Source organism: Artemia sp. Qi Xiang Cuo, chromosome 13, assembly GCF_049724085.1.
Source record: "Artemia sp. Qi Xiang Cuo chromosome 13, ASM4972408v1, whole genome shotgun sequence".
Lineage (NCBI taxonomy): Eukaryota > Metazoa > Arthropoda > Branchiopoda > Anostraca > Artemiidae > Artemia > Artemia sp. Qi Xiang Cuo.
In genome coordinates, this window is record NC_142806.1 from 35145083 (window position 1) to 35167845 (window position 22763).

General features: G+C 36.6%; 1 protein-coding gene and 1 long non-coding RNA gene across 2 annotated transcripts in view; one reads left to right on the plus strand and one right to left on the minus strand.

The window, feature by feature from the left end:
- Positions 1-7032, minus strand: part of LOC148945228 (uncharacterized) — a 163172-nt gene extending 156140 nt beyond the window's left edge. Inside the window, exon 1 of the long non-coding RNA XR_016142697.1 lies at positions 6928-7032. This is a non-coding gene — a long non-coding RNA (uncharacterized LOC148945228). The remainder of the gene's footprint in view (positions 1-6927) is intronic.
- The window catches only part of LOC148945230 (uncharacterized), a 440269-nt gene continuing 419035 nt past the window's right edge, over positions 1530-22763 (plus strand). The window contains exon 1 of the mRNA XM_089098750.1: positions 1530-2409. Coding sequence (XP_088954876.1) covers positions 2038-2409 — 372 coding nt within the window. The 5' untranslated portion in view covers positions 1530-2037. The remainder of the gene's footprint in view (positions 2410-22763) is intronic.

Below are 22763 nucleotides of genomic sequence, written 5' to 3' on the forward strand. Positions count from 1 at the left end.
GTGTGGTAAAGAAAATATAATAACTATGTCTTGAGGATGACTTAATTCCCCACAGTCCCCGGGTGAAGGGCTGCAAGTTATGAACTTTGCCCGATGTTTACATATAGTATTGGTTATTGGGAAGTATACAAACGTTTTCAGGGGGCATTTTTGCTGGTAGTGCGGGGGGGGGGGTTATGCGGGAGGATCTTTCTATGGAGAAAGTTTTCATGGGGGACGGGACAGTGCTATGAAGGGGGCACCGGATTTCCCAGCATTATTTAAAAAACGATCAGAAATTAAATTTAAAAAACAAGATTTTGAACTGAAAGGAAGGAGCAGCATCAAAACTTAAAACCAACAGAAATTATTACGTATATGATATGGTTCGCGCCCTAGTCAATGCCTCGCTCTTTACGCTAAAGTGTTTCATGTACTTTCATAAGAGCTATCTATTCTAATTAACGGCCTTTGTGATTAAGAGGTCATTTTTAGAGAATTGGAACAAAATTCGAACTTTATCGTAAAGAGTGAGGTATTGACTAGGGGGCGAACCCCGTAATATAGGTATTAAAAATATATGAATATGAAAGTTCGTTACGGAAGTTAAATCGTAAGTTACATATATTTATTACTAATAAAAACGTTCGTAAATAAAATTAAAGAACTTTCGAGAAAGCCATTTAACCAAAAAAAGTAAAATTAATAAGCAAATTTCCTTTTAATTATTCATGCACGGTGAGCAAAAATCAAAACCTGCATAAATTCAAAAACGTTCAGAAGTTAAATAAAAAAAAAGTTTTTTTAACTGAAAGTAAGGAGCAATATTAAAACTTAAAACGAACAGAAAGTATTTCGTATATCAAAGGGACTGTCCCCTCCTCAACGCCTCGCTCTTTACGCTTAAGTTTGACTCTTTATAACAACTCTATTTTTAAAAACAATAAAAAACTTTAGCGTAAAGAGCGAGGCGTTGAGGAGGGGACAGCCCCTTTCATATACGGAATAATTTCTTTTCGTTTTAAGTTTTAATGTTTTTCCTTACTTTCAGTTCAAAAAACTTGTTTTTTTTATTTAACATATATTAAGTTGAAGAACAAAACTAAAAACCTAAATACACCTACATAAATTTAAATCAAATCACGGGTCCACCGTAAACTCTTCACAGACCAATAGATCAAGCGAAGTATTTATATCCTGTGTTTTGCTTTAAATCATACCACATAGTTATTGTTCAAGCGGTTTGTTATCTTTCTTTCCCATTGTTCTAAAAATTCCTGGGAAAATTGTTTTCTATTCTGTCTATGTAGGTCCTAAATTATAGGACCTACATCAGATAGTTGTTGAAAAGAATTTGCATTGTGAATTATTGATAGTTAGGAGTTAAACCGTGAAGAGCTTTGAAAATCCCCCCCGGAAGCTACCCTGAATATACCCTTTAAGTGCGTTGCTAAACCAGCGCTAAGAGTCTAAGACAATTTGAAATTGCCAGTTGTACTTTTATCCTTATGTGATTAAGAAGGAATAAAAGGAAATCCCAAATTGAAACCTTACACTGCGAAATGTCAAATGTAACTATCTATAAGGAACTAAATTGGGTTTAGAAGTGTCACCTAGTGAAGTGTATTAGTTATTGCTATGAGGAATATGTAAATGGGCGCAAAGCAATTAAATAATATGCTTAAAAATCCTGAAGCGCTATTTGACGAACTAATTGTAGCTTTATAGACATTGTGAGGTTGAAGATATTTCTCGCAGAATCTGTGCTTGCAAAAGGCAAGCCTTTAGCCCTTTTATAATAATATGAAGTCATGGGAATGATGAAAAAATAGTTAATAATTAAGCTTTATTTAAGTTTGAAAAAGCCTGACTTTTGACTTCTCAGTTCCGCTGTTCAAAAATTATGAGGATCCTAATTATGAAGTTGTGAAACAGTGGTTTCGTCTTATTAGGATTGTCGTGGAAATTTCCTTTTTGGTGTTACAAAAATAAGGTTTTACAGTTCTTGTGGTAAGTGCATACAAGTATTAAGCAAACGCAAGGTACATCTATCACAATATGTTTAAAGACCGTCTGAGTTGTGAAAATAAGACCCTTCCTAGGGGTAATCGACTGAAGTGTGATTTTTCAAAATTTACCAATAGTTTATCCCGACCAAATAAAACAGTGAGAATTTCAAGCAACTCCTCAGATTCTGGAATTGAGGATGCAACTTTTTTCTCCACGAAAGATTTGGAATACCTGACAAAACTATGTGAAAAATACATTGGGGATAAGAACTCCTCTGAGGGCCGAGGAATTACATCGGCTATTTCTAAAGATGAGTTGCTCTTTGTCGGTACAGAGTTTTTAAGCAACAAAACAAATAGGTTTTATACTCGGCTAAAATTGTCTCAATGGATGAAAACTAAAGAGCCAGTATTTATCACGGTAAGATATCTGACCTCTTATAGTGCATATTTCAGCGATAGAATTAAGAAAAATAAGACTTAGATTGTTACAAGTAATTTTTAGAGATAACACAATACTTAAATAATTTGGAAAAAAGAAATTGCTATTAAGATATGACCAGTGTAATCCATAAAGAGGCATCGACCAGTCGCAAATGAAGAATCGTAATAACTGCTTTTTTATTTTTAAGAAATAGGTCCCATTAAATTTTGTTTCCTGGAATGATTCTAGAATTGATTTCAGGAATCCTCCTGTCTAGAACGTTTTATTTTTTTATCAGAAGGATGAGGGATCCAAGGATTGGCCTAGTGAAGGCAAAAACCCAGAAAACCTGCGTTGCCCTATTTATAGAAAAATTTCATCTTTGCTTGTATTCTTTGAATTTTTCAACCTTGGGACTTGCTTAAGGGGGAATGAGCCTGGACAATAAATTTTACAGACCAAGAGGAGTTCCTGCTTGGACGGAATCTTCTAATGGTAATTAATAAAAAAAAACTTTTTCCACGAAAGAAGTTTTTCAAAGAAAAATAAACCAAAGATGAGCAGAAATAAAGTCAAATAGTAAATCAAGCGTAAATCAAACGTAAACCGCTAATAAATAAATGAAAACCCAAACGAACAGAAATTACCATGAATAATCAAGGCAAACTTAAAATGAACAAAATTACCACAAACAGGAGTAGCACTAATGCCCCCTAAGCCTTCTGAAGACCAGAACGTCATCTGTGCTTTACTAAAAAAGTTTTATTTCGAACTATGTGTTTTTATTTGTCATAACATCAAAAAAAGGAACAAAATTATCCTAATAATCTAGATTACTTAAATAAACTTCTGAATGTAGATCGACAGTTTGATATATATATTGATATTTATTCCTGGAAGTCTCAGCAATTTTGGATTTAACGACGTTGTAAAAGAGAAAATCTTTAAAATGTATTTTGTTTTTATAAACAATTAGCCATGTACTCGTTTTGTGATTAGAATGACTGCGCTGGTTAGCTTTCAATTTACTTTTGATGCTTAAAAAGGGCATTAGAGCTTTCAATTTCCAATCGAATGACCTCATCCGAAGTTTCTACGACAACTCCTTCCGTACTAAGTGAGCTAGCGAAAAAATACATGTAGTGGCATCGCTCTTTACTTAAGCTGCTCGGTTTTATAAGCTTGCATTGAAACGTTGATGCCGAAGAACAAACAATCTTATATGCATTATTTTAGATCTTAAGATTTGTCATAGCCATAGAGTACCGAGGGGAGTTGGCAGTCTCGTATAGAGGTAAATACTGTAATTTGTAGAAAATGTATGTGTATGGGATGGCGCCGATGGCGGATGTAAGATTGGGAGTTAAAAGAGTCTTTTTTAGTTTTTACCCCCTTGCCAAGAAAAATTGTCTATACGCCCGTGGCAAAAAGTCTTAAGATCAAATAGAAAATATCTCACCAGTCCACCTTCCTGCATTAATTGAAATACACGTCTTCTGTTTTTAACTGGGAGTCCGCGCTCAAGATAAGAGAAGGCTTAAAAAACAAACAGCAAAAAACTATTACAATTAGCCTTAGACACAATATTAAATAAAAAAAACAAGTTTTTTCAAGTGAAAGTAAGGAGCATCATTAAAACTTAAAATAAACAGAAACTATTACGTATATGAGGGGGTTTATCCCTTCCTCAATACTTCGCTCTTTACGCTAAAGTTTTTTTTTAGTCCTTTCAAAAGAGCTATCTAGTCTAATTAAACGGCCTTTGTGATTCGAACAGGGATTTGTGATTCGAACAAAATTCGAACATTAGCGTTAAGATCGAGGTATTGACTAGGGGGCAAAACCCCTCATATACCTAATAATTTCTGTTCGTTTTAAGTTTTAATGTTGCTCCTTACTTTCAGTTGAAAATACTTATTTTTTATTCAATTTCTGGTCGTTTTTTAAATAATGCTGGGAAATCCGGCGCCCGTTCATAGAAATATCCCTTTCCCCAAAGAAATATCCTCTATGGAAAGATCCTTCCACGTAATCAACTCCTCCGACCCTCCCCCCCCCCAGAAAAATCCCTCCTGAAAACGTCTATATACTTCCCAATAACCATTTATTGGGTTTATTAGACTTATTTATTAGATTTTCGACTATGATGAACAAAATGACTATCTCAAAATTTTGGCTGGGTGACTTTGGGGAAAAAATGAGCATGGGAAGGGAGCAAGTTGCCCTCCAATGTTTTTGGTCACTGAAAAAGGGCACTATAACTTTTAATTTTCATTTGAATGAGCCCTCTCACGATATTCTAGGACTACTGGATCGATACAATGTCCCCTGGAAAAAAAAATAAACACGCATCCGTGATCTTTTTTCTGGCAAAAAATACAAGATTCCAAATTTTTGCAGATAGGAGCTTGAAACATATACAGTACGGTTTTCTGTTACGCTGAATCTGATGGTTTGATTTTCATTAAGATTCTATCACTTTTAGGGTGTGTTTCCCCCTTTTTTTGAAAATAAGGTAAATTTGTTCAGGCTCGTATCCTTTGATGCGTTGGACTAAATTTGGTGAAACTTACATATTTAAAATCAGCATAAAAATCCAATTCTTCTGATGCATCTACTGGTATCAAAATTCCGTTTTTTAGAGTTCCGGTTACTATTGAGCCGGGTCACTCCTTACTTACAGTTCGTTACCACGAAATGTTTGATAATCCGAAAAAAAAAACAGATCCAGAATGCTTATTCACCTTAAAGGTATTTTTGTAGGTATTAGATATAGCAATATTTAACTGACGTTTTTTAGTATTTTATACAGCAACATACTATTGGAAATGAAGTATCGTTGATGCAGCTGTAACTGCAGGTTGCAGGAGTAGCTTCAACCTAGTAAAGAGTGAACCACGGCCTGTAATAACTGAAAGTGGGAAAAACTATAAGAATTGGTTAGTAGGAGAAAGAAAGAGAATTACAACATTGAAATTACTGAGGTTGAAAATCTCAAACTGGAGGTTTAAAATTTCGTTTTCTGCTATTTTGTCTTGTAAAAAATTAGTTTCTTCCAATATAGAGTCAAAAAGCCGGAATATATAAAATAAAATCCGCACATATTTCGGTATATTAGATATCATTATAATCAATTCATAATGGTCAGTTATCCCACTCCCGGACTTCCTATCTCGAGAACCAAGGAAAATCGCATTTTGCACAGCTAGCTCAAAATAAATGACTCTTGCTATTTCCTCTTATTATTAGAATTCTGAAAACTAGTGCTTTACTGAAAACACAAAACCGACGCAAAAAACAAGATGTTTTCAAAAGAGTTGAAAAGTCCTTAAATAGCTGGCAATGAATAAAAAAAAAAACTTATAAGGCTCTCAACAGTCTTTCACTGGCCCTAATATTGGTATTTTTAGTACACAATTATAATCGTCTAAAATCTCAAGCCAGGGGCGGATTCAGGATTTTTCTTAGAGGGGGGGGGGGGAGTGCAAAATAGGTTGATCCTATAAACTTGCGTTATGAGCAAGTTTAATTTAACGCAAACTTGAGTTAATTAAGTAAATTACACTACTTTAGACTACGCTAAGGGAGGGGCCCGCCGGCCCCCCTGGATCCGCCACTGTCTCAAGCAAGATCAGTTCTTAGCAAAGCGCTAGTTTTTAGACTTCTTAGATATTGGAAAATATCACGAGTCGGTTTATTTCGGTCGGGTCTAGTGATGCCGATATATGCTGTAGAAATGGTGTAGGAATAGTTTTTCACTGGCCCTAATATTGATATATTTAGTATACAATTATAATTGTCTAAAGCCTCAAGCGAGCTCAGTTCTTTGTAAAGCGCTGGTTTTTAGACTTCTATGGATATTTGAAAATATCACGAATCCGTTTACTTGGTCGGGTTTGGTGATGCGGATATATGCTGTATAAACGGCACAGGAATTTTTTTTTTTTCGCTTTAACTTTCAACTTTGCTCTTTATTTCTATCAGAGAAACTTTTTTTTAAAATCAATTTCTGGTAGTCTTAAGGATTTTTAAGTATACACAATAAACTTTATAAAAAGATCTCTGCTTAACTTGGGCAATGAAACTAAAGAAGTCTACATGGGTTTTTAATAGAATAGAGCACTAAGTAGGCCTATAGGTTTTACTTCCCTTAAAATTTTGAATTTCTCATAATGTAGTACATTTGCGTTGTTTTAGATTCTTTGACTTTAACAATTAAGTAGAATTGATCACTAAAATTACATTATTATGAAGATTCCAAAGTTCTTCTATGAAGATGAACGAAAAAAAAAAATCTAGGCGGGGGACCTACTTCGAAATTATGGGTTGCGTATAGCGGCAAAACTAGCTCCCAATTCACGCACCTTGACGGGACGCACACCTTGACAGGACGGTGGAACTAAAATTCTAATTACACAAACTTCGCTTCGCCATCTATTTCAATGCCATTCTAAAGGGATTGGGAGGGAGAGTATTCAAGTGGGGGTTTTAAGTATTAGATTAAAGATACTCAACCATGGAAATTTCAGTGATACATTGTTGTTGCTTCTAAGCCTATCCACTTCGGAAATTACACAAGTCCCATTTGGTTCCATATGCCACTGTACGATGGCATTATATGATGTACAGCAGTTGAAAACACTCTAAAATACCAGAGGAATTACTAGAGAATTGTTTAAGTAGTTAACTTTTAGTGTTACGATACATACAAATAACAGTTTTTATTCCTGATTTTCAATTTAAATGGTTTATCTTTCATTAGGTGTTTTTTCCCAAAAAATACTTTTTTTGTTTTCACTTACTAAGGGGCTTGAGAGGCGGAGTGTGCACGAGGGGGGGATTTTAGACTTCCAGATAAGGGTTTCGACCAGGTAAGGGCTTTTTCCAAAAAGCATTTTGTAGTTTTCACTTATTAAGGGGGCTGTAGACGAAGTGTGCAAGAGAGTGAATTTTAGGTTCACAGATAAGGTTCGTCGGCCATTGATATTTTACTGGTGCGCTTGTAATGCATCCCAGCCTTTCATCCCTATAAATGACACCAGGCTATTTTAGGTACCAGGGCTTTTTCTAAAAGTACATCTCAAAACTAGATCAAATAAAATGGATTGTAGAATTTTCCAATATCGTTGGAATTCTAAAAACTAGCGCTTTGCTGAAAGCACAAAACCGTCCCGGAAAAAACAAATTGTATGTTCTGTTAGGAGCATAGATGATCAAGAGGTAGCCTGCGGAAAAAAAGACAAATTTATACGCTCTCAACAGTTTTTCGTCGATAACTTTTAGTATACAATTAAATAAAAAAAAAAAGTTTTTTTTAACTGAAAGTAAGGAACGACGTTAAAACTTAAAACGAAAAGAAATTATTCCGTATATGAAAGGGGCTGTCCCCTCCTAAACGCCTCGCTCTTTACGCTAAAGTTTTTTATTGTTTTAAAAAAATTAGAGTTGTGAGAAAGTCAAACTTTAGCGCAAACAGCCAGGCGTTGAGGAGGGGACAGCCCCTTTCATATATGGAATAATTTCTGTTCGTTTTAAGTTTTAACGCCGTTCCTTACTTTCAGTTAAAAAAACTTGTTTTTTTTATTTAATTTTTGAAAGTTTTTGAATTAATGCAGGTTTTGATTTTGGCTCACCGTACATAAATAATTAAAACGAAATTTGCATATTAATTTTGCTTATATTTGGTTAAATGGCTTTCTCGAAACTTGTTTAATTTTATTTACGAACGTTTTTATTAGTAATAAATATACGTAACTTACGACTTAACTTACGTAATGAATTTCTATATTCATATATTTTTAATACGTATATTAGGGGGCTCGCCCCCTAGTTAATACCTCGCTCTATAAGATAAAGTTCAAATTTTGTTCCAATTCTTTAAAAATGACCCCTTAATCACAAAGGCCGTTACTTAGAATAAATAGCTCTTATGAAAGTACTAAAAAATCTTTGGCTTAAAGAGCGAAGTATTGACTAGAGGGTGAACCCAATCATGCACGTAATATTTTCTGTTCGTTTTAAGTTTTGATGTTAGGCCTACTCCTTATTTTCAGTTGGAAAACTTGTTTTTTTTATATTTAATTTCTGATCTTTTTTTAAATAATACTGGGAAATCCGGCGCCCCCTCCATAGCAATATCCCTTCCCCCGTGAAAAATTCCTTCATGGAAAGATCCTCCCACATAACCCCCGACCCACCCACTCCCCTACTACCAGAAAAAATCCCCCCTGAAAACGTCCGTATACTTCCTAATAACCAATACTATATGTTAACATTGGGTAAAGTTCATAACTTTCAGCCCTCCCCCCGGGGTTTTCGGGGGATTAAGTCATCCTAAAGGACATAGTTCTCATATTTTCAACCATGCTGAACAAAATGGCTATATCAAAATTTTGATCAGGTGACTTTGGGAAAAAATGAGCGTGGGAGGGGGGCTAGTTGCCCTCCATTTTTTGGTCACTTAAAAAGGGCACTAGAACTTTTAATTTCCGTTCCAATGAGTCCTCCCACGATATTCTAGAACCACTGGGTCGATACGATCACCCAAGGCCGTATCCAGGGCGGGGGGGGGGGGGGGTTACCGGGTTTGAACCCCCCCCTCGAAATTTTTGACCGAGTCAAAAATTAGTCTAAAAAATACCTGTAAAGACAAAACCTTACCAGAAAAAAAATATGCTCCCACACTAAATCCTATTGCATTTTGTGGGTTAACGGCTCTGATCAGCTTACGCAATTAGGTAACCGTAGGTAACCCCGTGTTCACCTGACCTTGCATAGTAAATTAGGGTTAATAATATGCGCTTTGAGCAGCTTACGCAATTAGGTGCCCCCATGTTCATCTGACCTTGCATAGTAAATTAGGGTTAATAATATGCGCTTTGATCAGCTTACGCAATTAGGTGACCCCATGTTCATCTGACCTTGCATAGTAAATTAGGGTTAATAATATGCGCTCTAATCAGCTTACGCAATTAGGTAACCCCATGTTCACCTGACCTTGCATAGTAAATTAGGATTAATGGGCGCTCGAGGTATGGTATAAGAGAGTGCAAGATTGTCAGTTTGGTTCAGTTCAATTTCGGACTTGGCTAAGAGAAGAGCGATTTTCAACATGAAGAGGAAGTGTGACATTACGTCGTTTTTCGTCCCCAAGCGGACCAGGAATGTTTCTGACAGTGGCATTAGCGGGACGTCTGCGGAGCATTCATCTACACCTGTGGATCTGAAGGGCACTGGAGCCATCGTTGAAGCTTCTGAATCACGCACACTGGCATTAAACTGATCTGAAGGCATTAAACCTGGAGTCATTGGTTGAATTGTATGGCGATATTCTTCCCGAGCCAGACTGTCTGAAGCAAGAAATTGAGCTATGGCGCATCAAGTGGGAGAATGTTCCGGTATCAGAGAGGCCTACTTGTGCTGTGTCTTCGCTTCAGGCATGCGACGCTAGCCTTTTTTCAAATATTTTTCTTCTTCTGGCTGTTCTTGCGATGTTACCGGTTAGTACTGCTACTCCTGAAAGAAGTTTCTCAACACTCAGAAGGCTCAAAAACTGGCTAAGAAATGCAACAGGAGAGGAGCAGTCGAGTGGCTTAGCCCTCCTTGTAGTCCATAGGGACGTTAACGTCTACCCTGACAAGGTCATCGACATTTTTGCAGGGAAGAAAAATCGTCGCCTGGATTTCGTTTTATATATATTCGCCCTTAATTTTAACTAAAAAAAAAAAAAACTAAAAAATTTATAGACTACTTCTAGCCTACTATTTGGCTTCTTTTTGCGCAAAAAAAAAAAAAAATAGCTTGTAGTATTTAACTGTATGTAAATACTTGTCTTGTTTTTGCGGTACTAAAAAAAAAAAAAAAATACCCCTTAAAGATACGAAAGTATGCCTAGTGGACGCGTCCTCGTTCGCAAGGGGCGGACTAACGGTCTCGAGCTAACGTAGTGTTGCTCGAGGATGTTAGACAAAGTCCACAGGAAAAACTCAGGTAAACCCCCCCCCCCCCGAACAAAAATCCTGGATACGGCCCTGCGATCACCCCTGGAAAAAAAAAATAAACACGCATCCGTGATCTTTTTTCTGGCAAAAAAGGCAAAATTCCACATTTTTGTAGATAGGACCTTGAAACCTCTACAGTAGGGTTCTCTGATACGCTGAATATGATGGTGTGATTTTCATCAAGGTTCTATAACTTTTAGGGGGTCTTTTCCCCTTTTTTCGAAAATCAGCCAAATTTTCTCAGGCGCGTAAATTTTGATGAGTAGGACTAAACTTGATGAAAATTATATGTTTGAAATCAGCATTGAAATCTGATTCTTTTGATGTATCTATTGATATCAAAAACTCGCTTTCTAGAGTTTCGGTTACCATTGAGCCTGGTCGCTCCTTACTTACAGTTCGTTACCACAAACTGTTTGATTAGAATTCTCTTAGAAAACCTCAAGCAAGCTTTATTTTCGACAAGGCACTAGTTTTTAGTTATACAGACATCGAAAAATATCACGAGTCAGTTTATTTGAACTAGTTTTGTAGATATAGCGTGTGTATCAAGCGAAGTAATAATTTTTGTTTGCTTTCCCGGAAGGTATGTGCAATTTTGTCACATAACTAAAAGGACCGAAAAGTATGGTATCATTTTGGTATTGATTATTTTCTTGAAAGAAAAATAACTAAAAACCATTTTCCTTCTTAGGCAGTTTTTTTTCAAAACGTGTTTTTTCAGTTTTCATATAATAAGAGGACTTGGAGGGGGTATACACTGTCAAATGGGTCATTAAAATGTTTCTGCGGTCTTGTAGTGACCTCTAGCTGTGACTGGAAAACAGAAATCAGTAAACAAGGAGGTGCACGCTAACTATGCAACAAACAATTTTCCACGTTTTTCAAGATCGGGGGAGGGCTCAGAGCATTAAGTTGAGGATCTTAGACCATTACAAATTTGTTGGACATTTCGAATTTTGTGTCCAATGCATTTTGACCCTTTTTGGGGAAAAATTTAGTTTTTGTGGTACGAAATTACAGAAAGCGCCATTATTTTGATCTTCACCTTTTTGTGATTTATCAAAAATCTGAGTAACCACTGCAGCATTTATGTCATTATCTGCTGAAGATTTATGGACTACACTGAATTCACTGCGGTACTCATGACATGCTGTAGAACTTGATCCGTCTACCGTAGAACCATTTTTCAAGTTGAAGGGTTAAAAACATCCTGTTTAGGGTTTAATATCGTAAAAAATTGAATGGCTATCTTAGAGTTTGTATTCCCTGGCATTTTTACCCTCTCTGGGAAAAATTGACTTTTTGTAGCACCAAATGGCAGAAAACGCCATTGCTGTGGCACGATCTCTTTTGTTGCTTAAAACAGGACTAGGTATTAAGATTTCTGTTGAAATGAGTCTTCACACAATGTTCAGCGGGTTAAATACAATGACCCCTGGGAAGACAGAGAAAGAAAAAAGAAAACGCATACAAATTTTCAGCTGTTCAAGGTCTTTTTTTTTAATTCATGTTAAATATTTGTAAAGTGATGCTTCCAGAATAAAAAAATATCCTTGAAAAAAAAAATACATCAGGTCAAAAACTTTTTAGATGGGCTCGAAAATATCAAAAATAATTATTAGGTCATCGTTTCCCTAGATTTCAAGGCGAACTCTTCGAAAAATATTTTTTAATAGGGATGTATCTAGACCCCGGCGCCGCGCCGATGAGGGAAGACCGGTGGCGGCGGGGCCAAAAACAAAGCGCTGCCACCGTGCCACCGCCGCGCCGCCGGTAAGATTTTGGCGGCGCACAGCCGGTGCGATCAATGTTGACTGCAAACATTAATGTTTTCATCAGTCTTTCTCAAATCACAGCTTAAATTTACACAGATTCGAGCCTATTCATGAGTTCAAAACTTCACAAGTCGCTGGCTGGAAACTGGTCTTCTTTGTTATTCATCAAGAGAAGTAGAAATCTGATAGAAACGAAATGGTTGTGGCGTTTCAGAACCCTTGCATAATACGAGTAGTTGAAATATCTATTAGCTATGTATCCTTAACATAAATAACTATCAAATTTAGTAGTTTTTCTCATCGAGCATTACTGCATACAAAACATCAAACACCGTATATCAAAATTCGTCAGTTATCTGGGTAAAAGCTTTGAATATAACTTTGAACTTAAAAGCTTAATTTTTTCATAATGCCCTTTGCCTATATATGTTTCGTCACCTTTAAAACAGTTGAAATGGGCGACTTTGATATTGATTATTTTTTTTGCTCTTTTGGATTCCTAAAAAGACTTCTTGTGTTAAAAACGGGTTTTTAATAACAATTTAAAAAAAATACATTTTAAAGTTTTTTGGGCTTCTTTATAGAATATATGTCGTGTAGGCTAAGGCTGAACTGCTGCTTTTTTATTGCTTTTGGCTGCTCTTTTGGATATTATTCGTTTTTCTTTTGGGGATTCATTCCAAATTATAAACTGATAAATACCTAATATCAGTCAAATTATAAACTGCATCTAAAAGGAGTAAATTTATCAAATTGAAAAATACATGATGAACACTTCACATGAGAACACTTCAATTACAATGAAACAAAAAACACCTAATGGTTTATTCGGTAAGAAGAAAAATGAAGTGCCAGCTATTTTCTTAGGTAAAAAATGAAAAGTTCATCCGTTTTAAATGTAATTAATGAAATACTGTGCAGACTGAAGTAGCTGCAGTAAAATGCTGAGATTTTCTTCCTAGATCGCAACTTTTAAACCAAGCAAAATGTTGAGACACTTAGTATCAGTTATTGAGTTTAAGCTTTGATTTCCAAAAGCTCACAAAAACTACCAAATTTAAGAAAGTCACAACAATAAGTCACCTCCGGTCAAAAATACTCAAAGACTCCTCTTTGATCCCCACCCAGGCTCAAAGCTTCTGCTATGGTCATTTCCATAGAAATCTCCAAAGAGTGTCTTATTAAAATAGCTTTCAAGCGTAGTTAGGGGTATTTAGGCTTTTTTGCTTTTCCTCGAAGCTTTGAAAAAAGTGTTATAATATTCCAAATGCTACATTTGTTATATTTGTGCATATTTTTGGTAATCATTTGTGGGTTGGTCGAATTTTTTAAACCACTGTAGATACGTAAGAACGTTGCAACATCTAGTACCCCGAGGTCATAAGCCTGTCAAAGACTCCTCCTTGAACCTCCAAAATTGAAAGCTTTTACTATGACCTGGCCTTATAATGTAACTTGGGCACTGGACCAAGGGCGCCATTGTCAGAGCGCAACGTTAGGTCGGGATGTCGATATCGCTTTCGTCACACCAATTCGTTTTAGTGTGAATCTGCCTGGTACTTATGAATGAATATTTTCAAAGTAAACCCGTTTCATCAATAAGAAAAAAAACGGGTTAGACGCATATGTCCCTTTCCCTTTGGACAATAAAACCATGCAAGTGCTGTATCAAGTATAACTCACGAAAATCTTGTTAATTTTTGTCAACTTTTATACTTTTTGGCATCCCTGCTTTCAATAAAAAAAAACAAGGTACTATCACTTAAATATAATAACTCCCTATGCCCCCCCCTCTGGATACCATCTTGATAGGATGCCATCTCTGCTTTAAATAAAAAAAATAACTTATTAAATTATTATTAACAAAATCGAGGTATTATCATTTAAATATGATAGCTCACTACCCCCCCCCCCCTCCCCCTTCTGGATACCACCTTGATAGGATGCCGTCTCTGCTTTAAATTAAAATAAAATTAACTTTTTGGGATCCCTGCTTTCAATAAAAAAAAAAATTGAGATATTATCATTTAAATGTAATACTTCTCTACCCCTCCCCCCTTCTGGAAAAAAATATGCAAACTTACAATTCAGCTGTAGAAACAATCTGTCGGCTGTCAATTTCAAAATCCAACTGAAGGCCGAAGCTTGTATAGTAGTGAATGCGTTCTATAATTCTATTCAACTATGAAAATAAAATTCTTCACTATAAATAATGTAAGAAATAGCGAATTGGAAACTGTATTCGAAATGATTTAAACTAATTTCATAAAGACGATACTTTTTTTTGTCACCATTTGAAGAACTGTGTATATTTCAATATTTGCAATAGCATATTGCATCTGTCAGGTTTTTAGGCAAAATAACAAAAGAGACGAAAATTAATGAACAAGAGAGTAGTGAAGAATTATGGTATACAAAGTAATATTTGGCAGGGAAAGTCACTGGTGATAAATCGCTTGGGGTGGCACCGTGATTGCGTGATTTTCGAGGATTCGGGGAACCAAATACTTTTTTGGGATGACGCATAGATTTTCGGGGAAATACCCGAAAGTTCGGGGATAGTGCAAACCCTGCTTAATTTCTCATCAGGAAAATTGAAATACTAAACCACACGAGAAGGAAAAGCTCCGACTTTGTGGTTGACGCAATAAAGAATTGCCGCAAAATTAATTCAAAGTCGACCGAACACCGCCGCCTCTGCCGGCGGCGGCGTTACAATATTTCGGCGACGTTCAACCGGGCCTCTTGTCAGTGGCGTTCGGTCGATCTGCCGGCGCGGCGCCGGGGTCTAGATGTATCCCATAGACGTCAGTAGAGGTAAACAAGAAGATATTAAGTAAATTTATAAATAGGACGAAGAGAAGTATCCCCGTTTAAATCTTGGTGGAAACAAAGCTCCTGATACACGTCGATCCCTTCCCCCCGCCAGGAAAAGGAATTTCCCGACAGTGCTATGATGCACCCATTCATGCCTCTACCTTTGTGCCTGTAGGCAAGTGAGTAGAGATAGGCATAGTAGTTCATGGCGCATTTGGCTATCCCGCAATCGCAATCTATTTTTTAGCTATTTTTTTGGCCATAGACGGTTTTTTTTATATTGGTTGGTAGAGGGGGATTAGATATTGATAATAGGAAGTAAAGAGCGGAAATTGTCTTTGGGTATAGCGGGATAACGTGTGGTTCATAACATATTCTCTATTTAAGACTTTGTAACCCCTGACATTTCTTTCCAAGAGGGGATGTCCCAATTAATCAGCCTAGGAGACTGAACTAGACATAGCGTATTATATCTTGTTCTTCAAAACTAACAGACTTGTACTTGCAATTGCACCCGTGTAGAATTTTCCAGACCCCTCCTAAAAAAAGGCTTGCTTATGAATTTTTTAGACATCTCTGAAACCCCTCTCATATTTTCTGGCACTAGGTCCTTATTCAATTACAATTTTATGATGGAGAAATATTTAAGAGTCAACACGGCTCCGTCTTAAAGGCGCTGACCCTTCTAGGATCTGAAACTGACCATACTTTTCAGATTTCTTTAATTTAAGCCTCAGTAGAAAGCTATCTTATACTCGTGACACTCACCCCTGCTGCCATCTACAATTTAGTTTAATGCTGACGGGACATAATTTATTCAAGGATTATCGATCGAGTCTAATGGGGGTCTCAAGGTCAATCGATCTGTTGTTGTTCTTGTTTGGCCACGTGTAATGGCATGAGGGGTTATTTACATAATCGATGGAGGAATTATTGATTCACGAGCGTGGGGAATTATGAAACAATATGGTCATAGAGTCCCTAGGGAGAAAGATTACGTAATCGCTCAATGATCTCTTTTTTCAAGGTCGATTTATTTGTTGTTTCTATGTGTAATAGCTCCGGGACGAAGGTTGCACATGCGCATTGAATTCTAACGGGAACAATGTTATTGATCTAGGACTCGAGGGGGACGTGAATTTCCGAGAACTTGATTGCTTAATCGATTGGGAATTTTATTGATCCGATAACGGGAAACAGTTAGATCACGTGTTTCCTTCTCAGCCAATCAGCGAGTCGGTTACATCCCCCTTCTCAGCCAATCAGCGAGTCGGTTACATATTAGCGGCGGAGGGAAAATAAGGAAGGGATTTTTGTTATATTTTTATTAGTCTGTGAATAGAATTCAAAGGAGTGAGAAGAAGAAGAACAGTTTGACTTTACTCATTTTGGATATATATTTGTGTGTGTTGACGATGGCGATGAGTGGAATGTTTACCCTATTAGAAGTTGATAGTTGAGTTGATGATAATAGTACAAGAGCACCAAACATTGCGGTGGAAATCACGAAAGGTTCACTGCTATGTCTGGAATGGGATGCAGTATATGGAAGATATGTGATATCCTTGAGAAAATTTAAAATGGAAGATCAATTATGTTTTGCCGCTAAAGTTGATATAGCGCATGTGAATAGACTTAAATGTGCTTTAAGTGAAATGGTGAAACATATTGAAGACAATAAACAGTATCGCTGAGTGTACATGTTGTGTATTATTAATGTTGTTGTTGTTGTTGTAATTATTCAATAAAATTGTTTCAAAATCGAAAATGTTCTCTTTCTTTTCTGGTTAGGGCTAACGAATCAGGGTCAGTCTAGAGTCAGCAGTTGGAGTGAAAGGACTGAAAAATGAATAAATTTGAGAAAGAGAGAATTAGATCAAATCTAGTGTTTATGGAAAAACATTTGATTTCGGATGATGATTTTCTCGAGTTATCTCTTAAACGCAGGATATTCTCTTGTCGGGGAACACTTGACAATATAATGAGGAGTGATTCTCCCCCCATTGGACTATTGTATGAAACTTTTACGATGTGATTCAAATGCTTATAGTCAATTTATTGATATATTAATTGGAACAAAGCAGAATCATATTGAGGATATACTTTTGAAAACATTGCCAATGGATTCAATGTAGATGGCTCCCCCATCATTCGAAAGAGGTAACGTCACAGAGCTACTCCTCTCTCCCACCATTTCCATCTCGTTGAATTTATCGAACGAAGAGGATCAGTTTCGTTTTAGCTGTGAGTGAGTTGACATCGGAAACCGAAAAATTTTCTATATATGTCCATTGTGCATGTACACTCTTGGCGGTTGGAATCAATGTGAGAATTGTACAATTATTGATGACTATAGTGAAAAGTGTAAATTATGTAATCCTTGTAAATTACATAGAGGCTATGCAGTACAAATTAAAGGATGTAATTCATGTCTTGAGGAGGTGTGTGACTCTCATCCTAGAGGGCACCTGTGCTCCAATTGTCACTATGATAAATGTGATCAGTGGGAGAATACTTACCCCGCCATGATTGGAAAGAATCCCAAACGTGATTTTAGTTTATTTCTACGAGATTGGTATCGTCGTAGATTTAAATTATTCTGGGAAGAGGAATCTGGTCTACGATTCAACTGTTGGGGTAACAAGACAATTTGTTTTCTACGTCATCGTTGTGATGACACCACCTACTATGACTATAAACCAAGTGATTTTTATTTGGCTGTGACGGAATGTGATTCACCACTTGAAAACATTGTATGTGATATTGCTTCAAATAGACAGATTGAAACTCGTGAATTTCATAATATGAATGCAAATAGTATCATTGACTATACAAAGAGATATGACAAGAGTGAAGTTACATTATACTGTAGAAAATGTGACACTGACATTGCAGTCAATCAAAATCAATATATAGCGACTCCATATGATTTGTCGACAATAGTTGTTCACGATACTTGCCTATATATCTAAGATGTAGAGATATAAAGTGTAGATTGAAATACGTTGTTGTATATATATATACATTTTATTAATAAACAAATTCACAAGCATTTTTTAAGCACTTTACTCTTAGGGCATTGAAATCAATACTATATAGGTCTGAGAGGATATTTTCCACTAGAAAGTAATTCAGACGTGGATTGTCAGCATAACTGTGGAGAAACTGCTTGTAAGTATAGCCGCGACATCGGAACACAAAATATAGTAGTGCATGGAAGCCACAGCATTTAGTCGTTAGATCCTATACCCTCTTTCGATTTTGAATAATAGTTTTCCCACTGCTCTCAATATAGTTGCTGATGTGAGGCGTGTAGAATTTATATGGTAGACCAAGAGGATCAAAAAATTCAATCATCTTCATTGTTTGAAAGATGCACAGCCAATGACCCGTCAGCACAGTCGACGGACTGCTATTAACAATAATCAGGGTTTTGTTGACACGTTGAATTTTTTCAAGAAAGTCCGAGGGCAGACAATAGGATTTGTACTGGGACATGTAGGGGTCCATATTAAATACATTAATTATTTGACTGGTGTTCATGGTACTAAGTCTAGTAGAACTCTGCCTTCGGGAGTGATTTCCCAATAGGTTTCAAATTGATTTAGTGAGATTATTGCAATACTCTCTGCTAACGGGTCAGCAAATGTACACTCTAAGCGCACACTCCCCGTACGTACTATACTCATATCCTGTGTACCAGACAAATCTAAATCAATAATACCATATGTTTTAGCAAAAATTTTTTCGGCTATACCATTTTCGAATATGTGAGAACCAAGATCGAGGGTTTTGCACGGTCAGTCTGTCCAACATTCTATAGAATTTATCGTAGGAAGGATTGCAGAGTGGGATAACATTTTTTATGCACACAAGAGATGAAAGTCCAAACATCTCGAATTTATGTGGGCATCCAGCCCATGATTCTATTACAATAACGCTTTTTACAAATGCCAAAGCCAATTTTGATGGAATTTCACCATTGATAAAGGATGAATCGGTGAAGTTGCGTGAGCCCATTGCAATATGACGCTGATCGGTGATTGTATGAGGAACAAGTAGTTTAATATTGTTGCCATTGACTCTCAGTTTTTCAACGGCCAAAGCAACAGAACTCTTGACCTGTTGTTTGCGTACATGAAGTATTGCCGAGGTGAGGGAGAGACTTACATCGGGATTGCCAGCAAGTTCTTTTCTCAATATGAAATTGGAGGGTGCAAGCGTTAGTTTTATATCCACTTTAACATTGGGTGGCATCCATTGGGGTATATTAAATATTTCTTGATATATTTTTCCAACTAGATTTAATTCACTAGTTTTAGCATTTATAAGTGCATCTGTGCTATCAGTATTAGTAATATATTCAGATCCATTGGAGGTGCCTCTCAATTCCTTGTATGACTTGGGTTTCATCAGCATAAAAATTATATAGTTCGTATATTTTGAGAGATTGTTGCTTGTACTCACCAGTGTGCCATTGATGTAGACACTAATATGACGAAATATATTAAGTAATATACAATTTGCATAGGATATTCCATCGCCCCAAAATGCCATTGCATTATCGGATTTCCGGACTTTCATTTGCAAATCTATAAATGTTGAAGACATGTCCATAAAGTAGTCTTCATTAGAATAAATTTGAAAGTGGATATTATCGGGGAGGGGTTGTTGTGGATAAAATTGTTCATAGTATCCATGCTTGACACTCACATCAACATTTTCAGCATTGAATAGATTCAATGAGGCGGTGATTGAAGGTTGAGAATCCTTATGCGGTAGGTAGGACATTTTAGGAGAAAAAATCTAGTTTCGATCTGACAATTTTCTTCTTTCTTCTACTGTTTACAGCATTTGTCGGCATTTTCCTTTTTTTCTTTGACAAGAGGGATGATTTCTTTCGTTTCCGGCCTGAGTGGAGATTGATGAGGGATGCGTTGTTTCTTGACCTTTTTAAGCCTTTACCATTTTGTTTTAATCTCTCGCCAAGGGTGCGTGCACTGGACCTAAGATTTTCCGAAGCACTTTTTTTAAAATCCTTCCCAGAACCCCAATCATATAGTTCAGAGGACGCAAAATCGGTCGCAGCCGGTACAAGATATTTTCTAGCCAGTGGTAGTGAAGAGCGAAACAGCTTAGCAAACCAACTGCCAAGACCATTGCCAGACATTGACGAGCGACCCTTGTAATAGTCCATTCCATTGCCCTCTTGTCTTGGGCCAAGAGTATTAACATAGCAGTCAATATCAGGACAAGTGAATACCACTTTCTTATGAGACATCTTGCTGTTGAACGATGGGTCGAAAATGGCATGTAATCACAGCCAAATCTTTTGAAATTGCTATTGGATCACCCAATTCGGTTCTTAGTGTTAACTGACAGAGTTCCAAATAGGAAGTGTTTACGGGAATATACTGAAGATGCTTTATATTGTAGTGATGAATATGTTCTTGATTGGTTTTTCGTTCAAGAACTCGTAGGAGGGGAACATTTGAATTACCAACTCGAGATGTTTCCACAAATGAAGCGTAGAGAAATATACAGGTGTCCGTGGAGAAGGCAGGCGGGTAGTAAGCGAAAATGAAATTAGTGTTTCCGGCACTTTTACCATTGATTATATTGAGCCTAAAGCCAAGACCGTCCTTTAGATTATCATTGAGAATAACCTTTTCACTGGCAATGGGTGAATTAATGTAGATCTTGTCCTCCTCCTTTGAATAGTTGAAATGAAAATCACCCTTTTTACGAGCGGAAATTCTTTTATTAATAGTACGACATAAATCATTCATACAGGTGAGTTCCTCGTAGGGTAATTCAATATATGGATAATCCATCCAATTGATTTTTTGAATTTGTTCTTGATCACCTGATGGTGGCGACCAATCATAGGGTCTAATTTTTATTTCATATTTACTATCCTTTCTCAGGATGTCATAGGTATTTTTGAGAATACAGTCGACAAGAGCCACTTCATACTTTCCGTCGAATTTGATGGTGGGGGAGAGTTTCGTCCAAAAATCACTTGTTCTATTCAGATCATTGTAGAGAGGATCAGAAACATTGGACATGAAAGTCACATCGAAATCATTGGGCATTGTCAATATCTTCAGCACTGACCCAAGAATCAAAATCCGACTTGTATCCTAGCCAGCGAACAAGCAACTGTTTCTTACCATGGCGTGTACGACTCTTTAATATCTTTTCAATTTGATAAATTTCACTAGTGTTTCTAACTTTTTGCAGTTCATATTCATAAAAACTGCCGAGAATCTCATCATCTTTGGTGTCTCGCAGTCGATAAGTTATGGGCTCGGTGTCCAGGATTTTGGACACTTTAAAAAGTTCGGTGCTCCATAAATAATTCCCCTTTTGAAAAATATTGGTGGTTCTATTTATTCGAACAGTATCACCAACATTGAATTTCTTTTTTTTTTCTCTTTTTCAACCTTGGAGTATTGCTTTAGAAAAGCATCAAATGTATTTCCATTGTAGTGAACATCCGTTGGTGTAGAGTTGGACAGAGATCGATGGGGTCGTTGATTATAAATTAAAATTATTGTATCTAAATAATTAATAAAAGCCCGTGTATTTTTAAATTTTCAATATATTGAAAATAATATACGAATAGTTATTATTAATAGTTAATCCAAATCATCCATTATATGGCTGTGACTATGATAAAGTATTGTATTATATTTCAAAAGAACCTTTTGCACATATGGATTAACAAATTCACTGCCACGATCCGATTGAATTTTTCTATATGAATCCTGTTCTAGAATACTTTCAATGGCCCGAGCAACTTCAACACCTCTCTTTGATCGTAGTGGAATGGCATAGGCATAGCGACTAAAGATACTGATTGCCACTAGAATATATTTGTAGGGGGCATTGTTACGCTGTTGAACTGCGTCCAGAGTCAATAGATCTGTGTGTATTATGTGCAGAGGGGAAAAGGCTTGAGTTTGTCGCTAGTGTTTACTGCGAAGAATGTGATTCCGGTGCATTTTGTCCCTAAGTTCACTTTCTAGATAATCTTTTACTTATTTCATCGTGGTGGTTGGGGCGGAGACTTTGGAAAGCGTTTTGGGAGAACTTAAACTTCCCGCTTCGCCAATATTTTCATAGACACCTTTCAAAACTTCATCCATTTCGAGCGTAGACATGTAGTGTAATGTCCACTCCCCTTTTGCACACTGACGGGCGAATCAATTCGTCTTCGCTTTTGACTAGCAGCCACAGGTATTATAAAATCATTGCTGCTGCTGATAGTATCTTCTGAATCTTCTTCTTTTTTAAATGGTGTTGGTAATGTTTGACTATGATCTTTTATAGTATTTATAATTTTTCTAGTTAAAATAAGAATTTGGTGGTAGTCTGGCGCACAGAAAAATGTGTAGTTAATATTATCAAGGGAGTAAAGAACAGTACGAGTCTATAAAAGATCGAACATACTAAACACCAGATTATAACTTTTCCATTGTCCTAAAATTTTTGTCAATGTGAACTTGAGTTTAAATTGATCACCGCCAGTTTCCAACATGAGATATGATAATACTCTTTTAATCTGTTCTCGATAGGAGAGTGGCAATAGGTTTCCAATTTTCAATACAATTGAATTCAATTCCTTCTCCTTTGATTGCAGTGCTGCAGAATCTTGAGGAGATATTTTCTGTTTAGAGGGATCTGTGGGGACGACGGTGGCAAGTCTCTCTCGATAAGTTTGATGTGTTACCACTCTTTGTTATGCATCTTG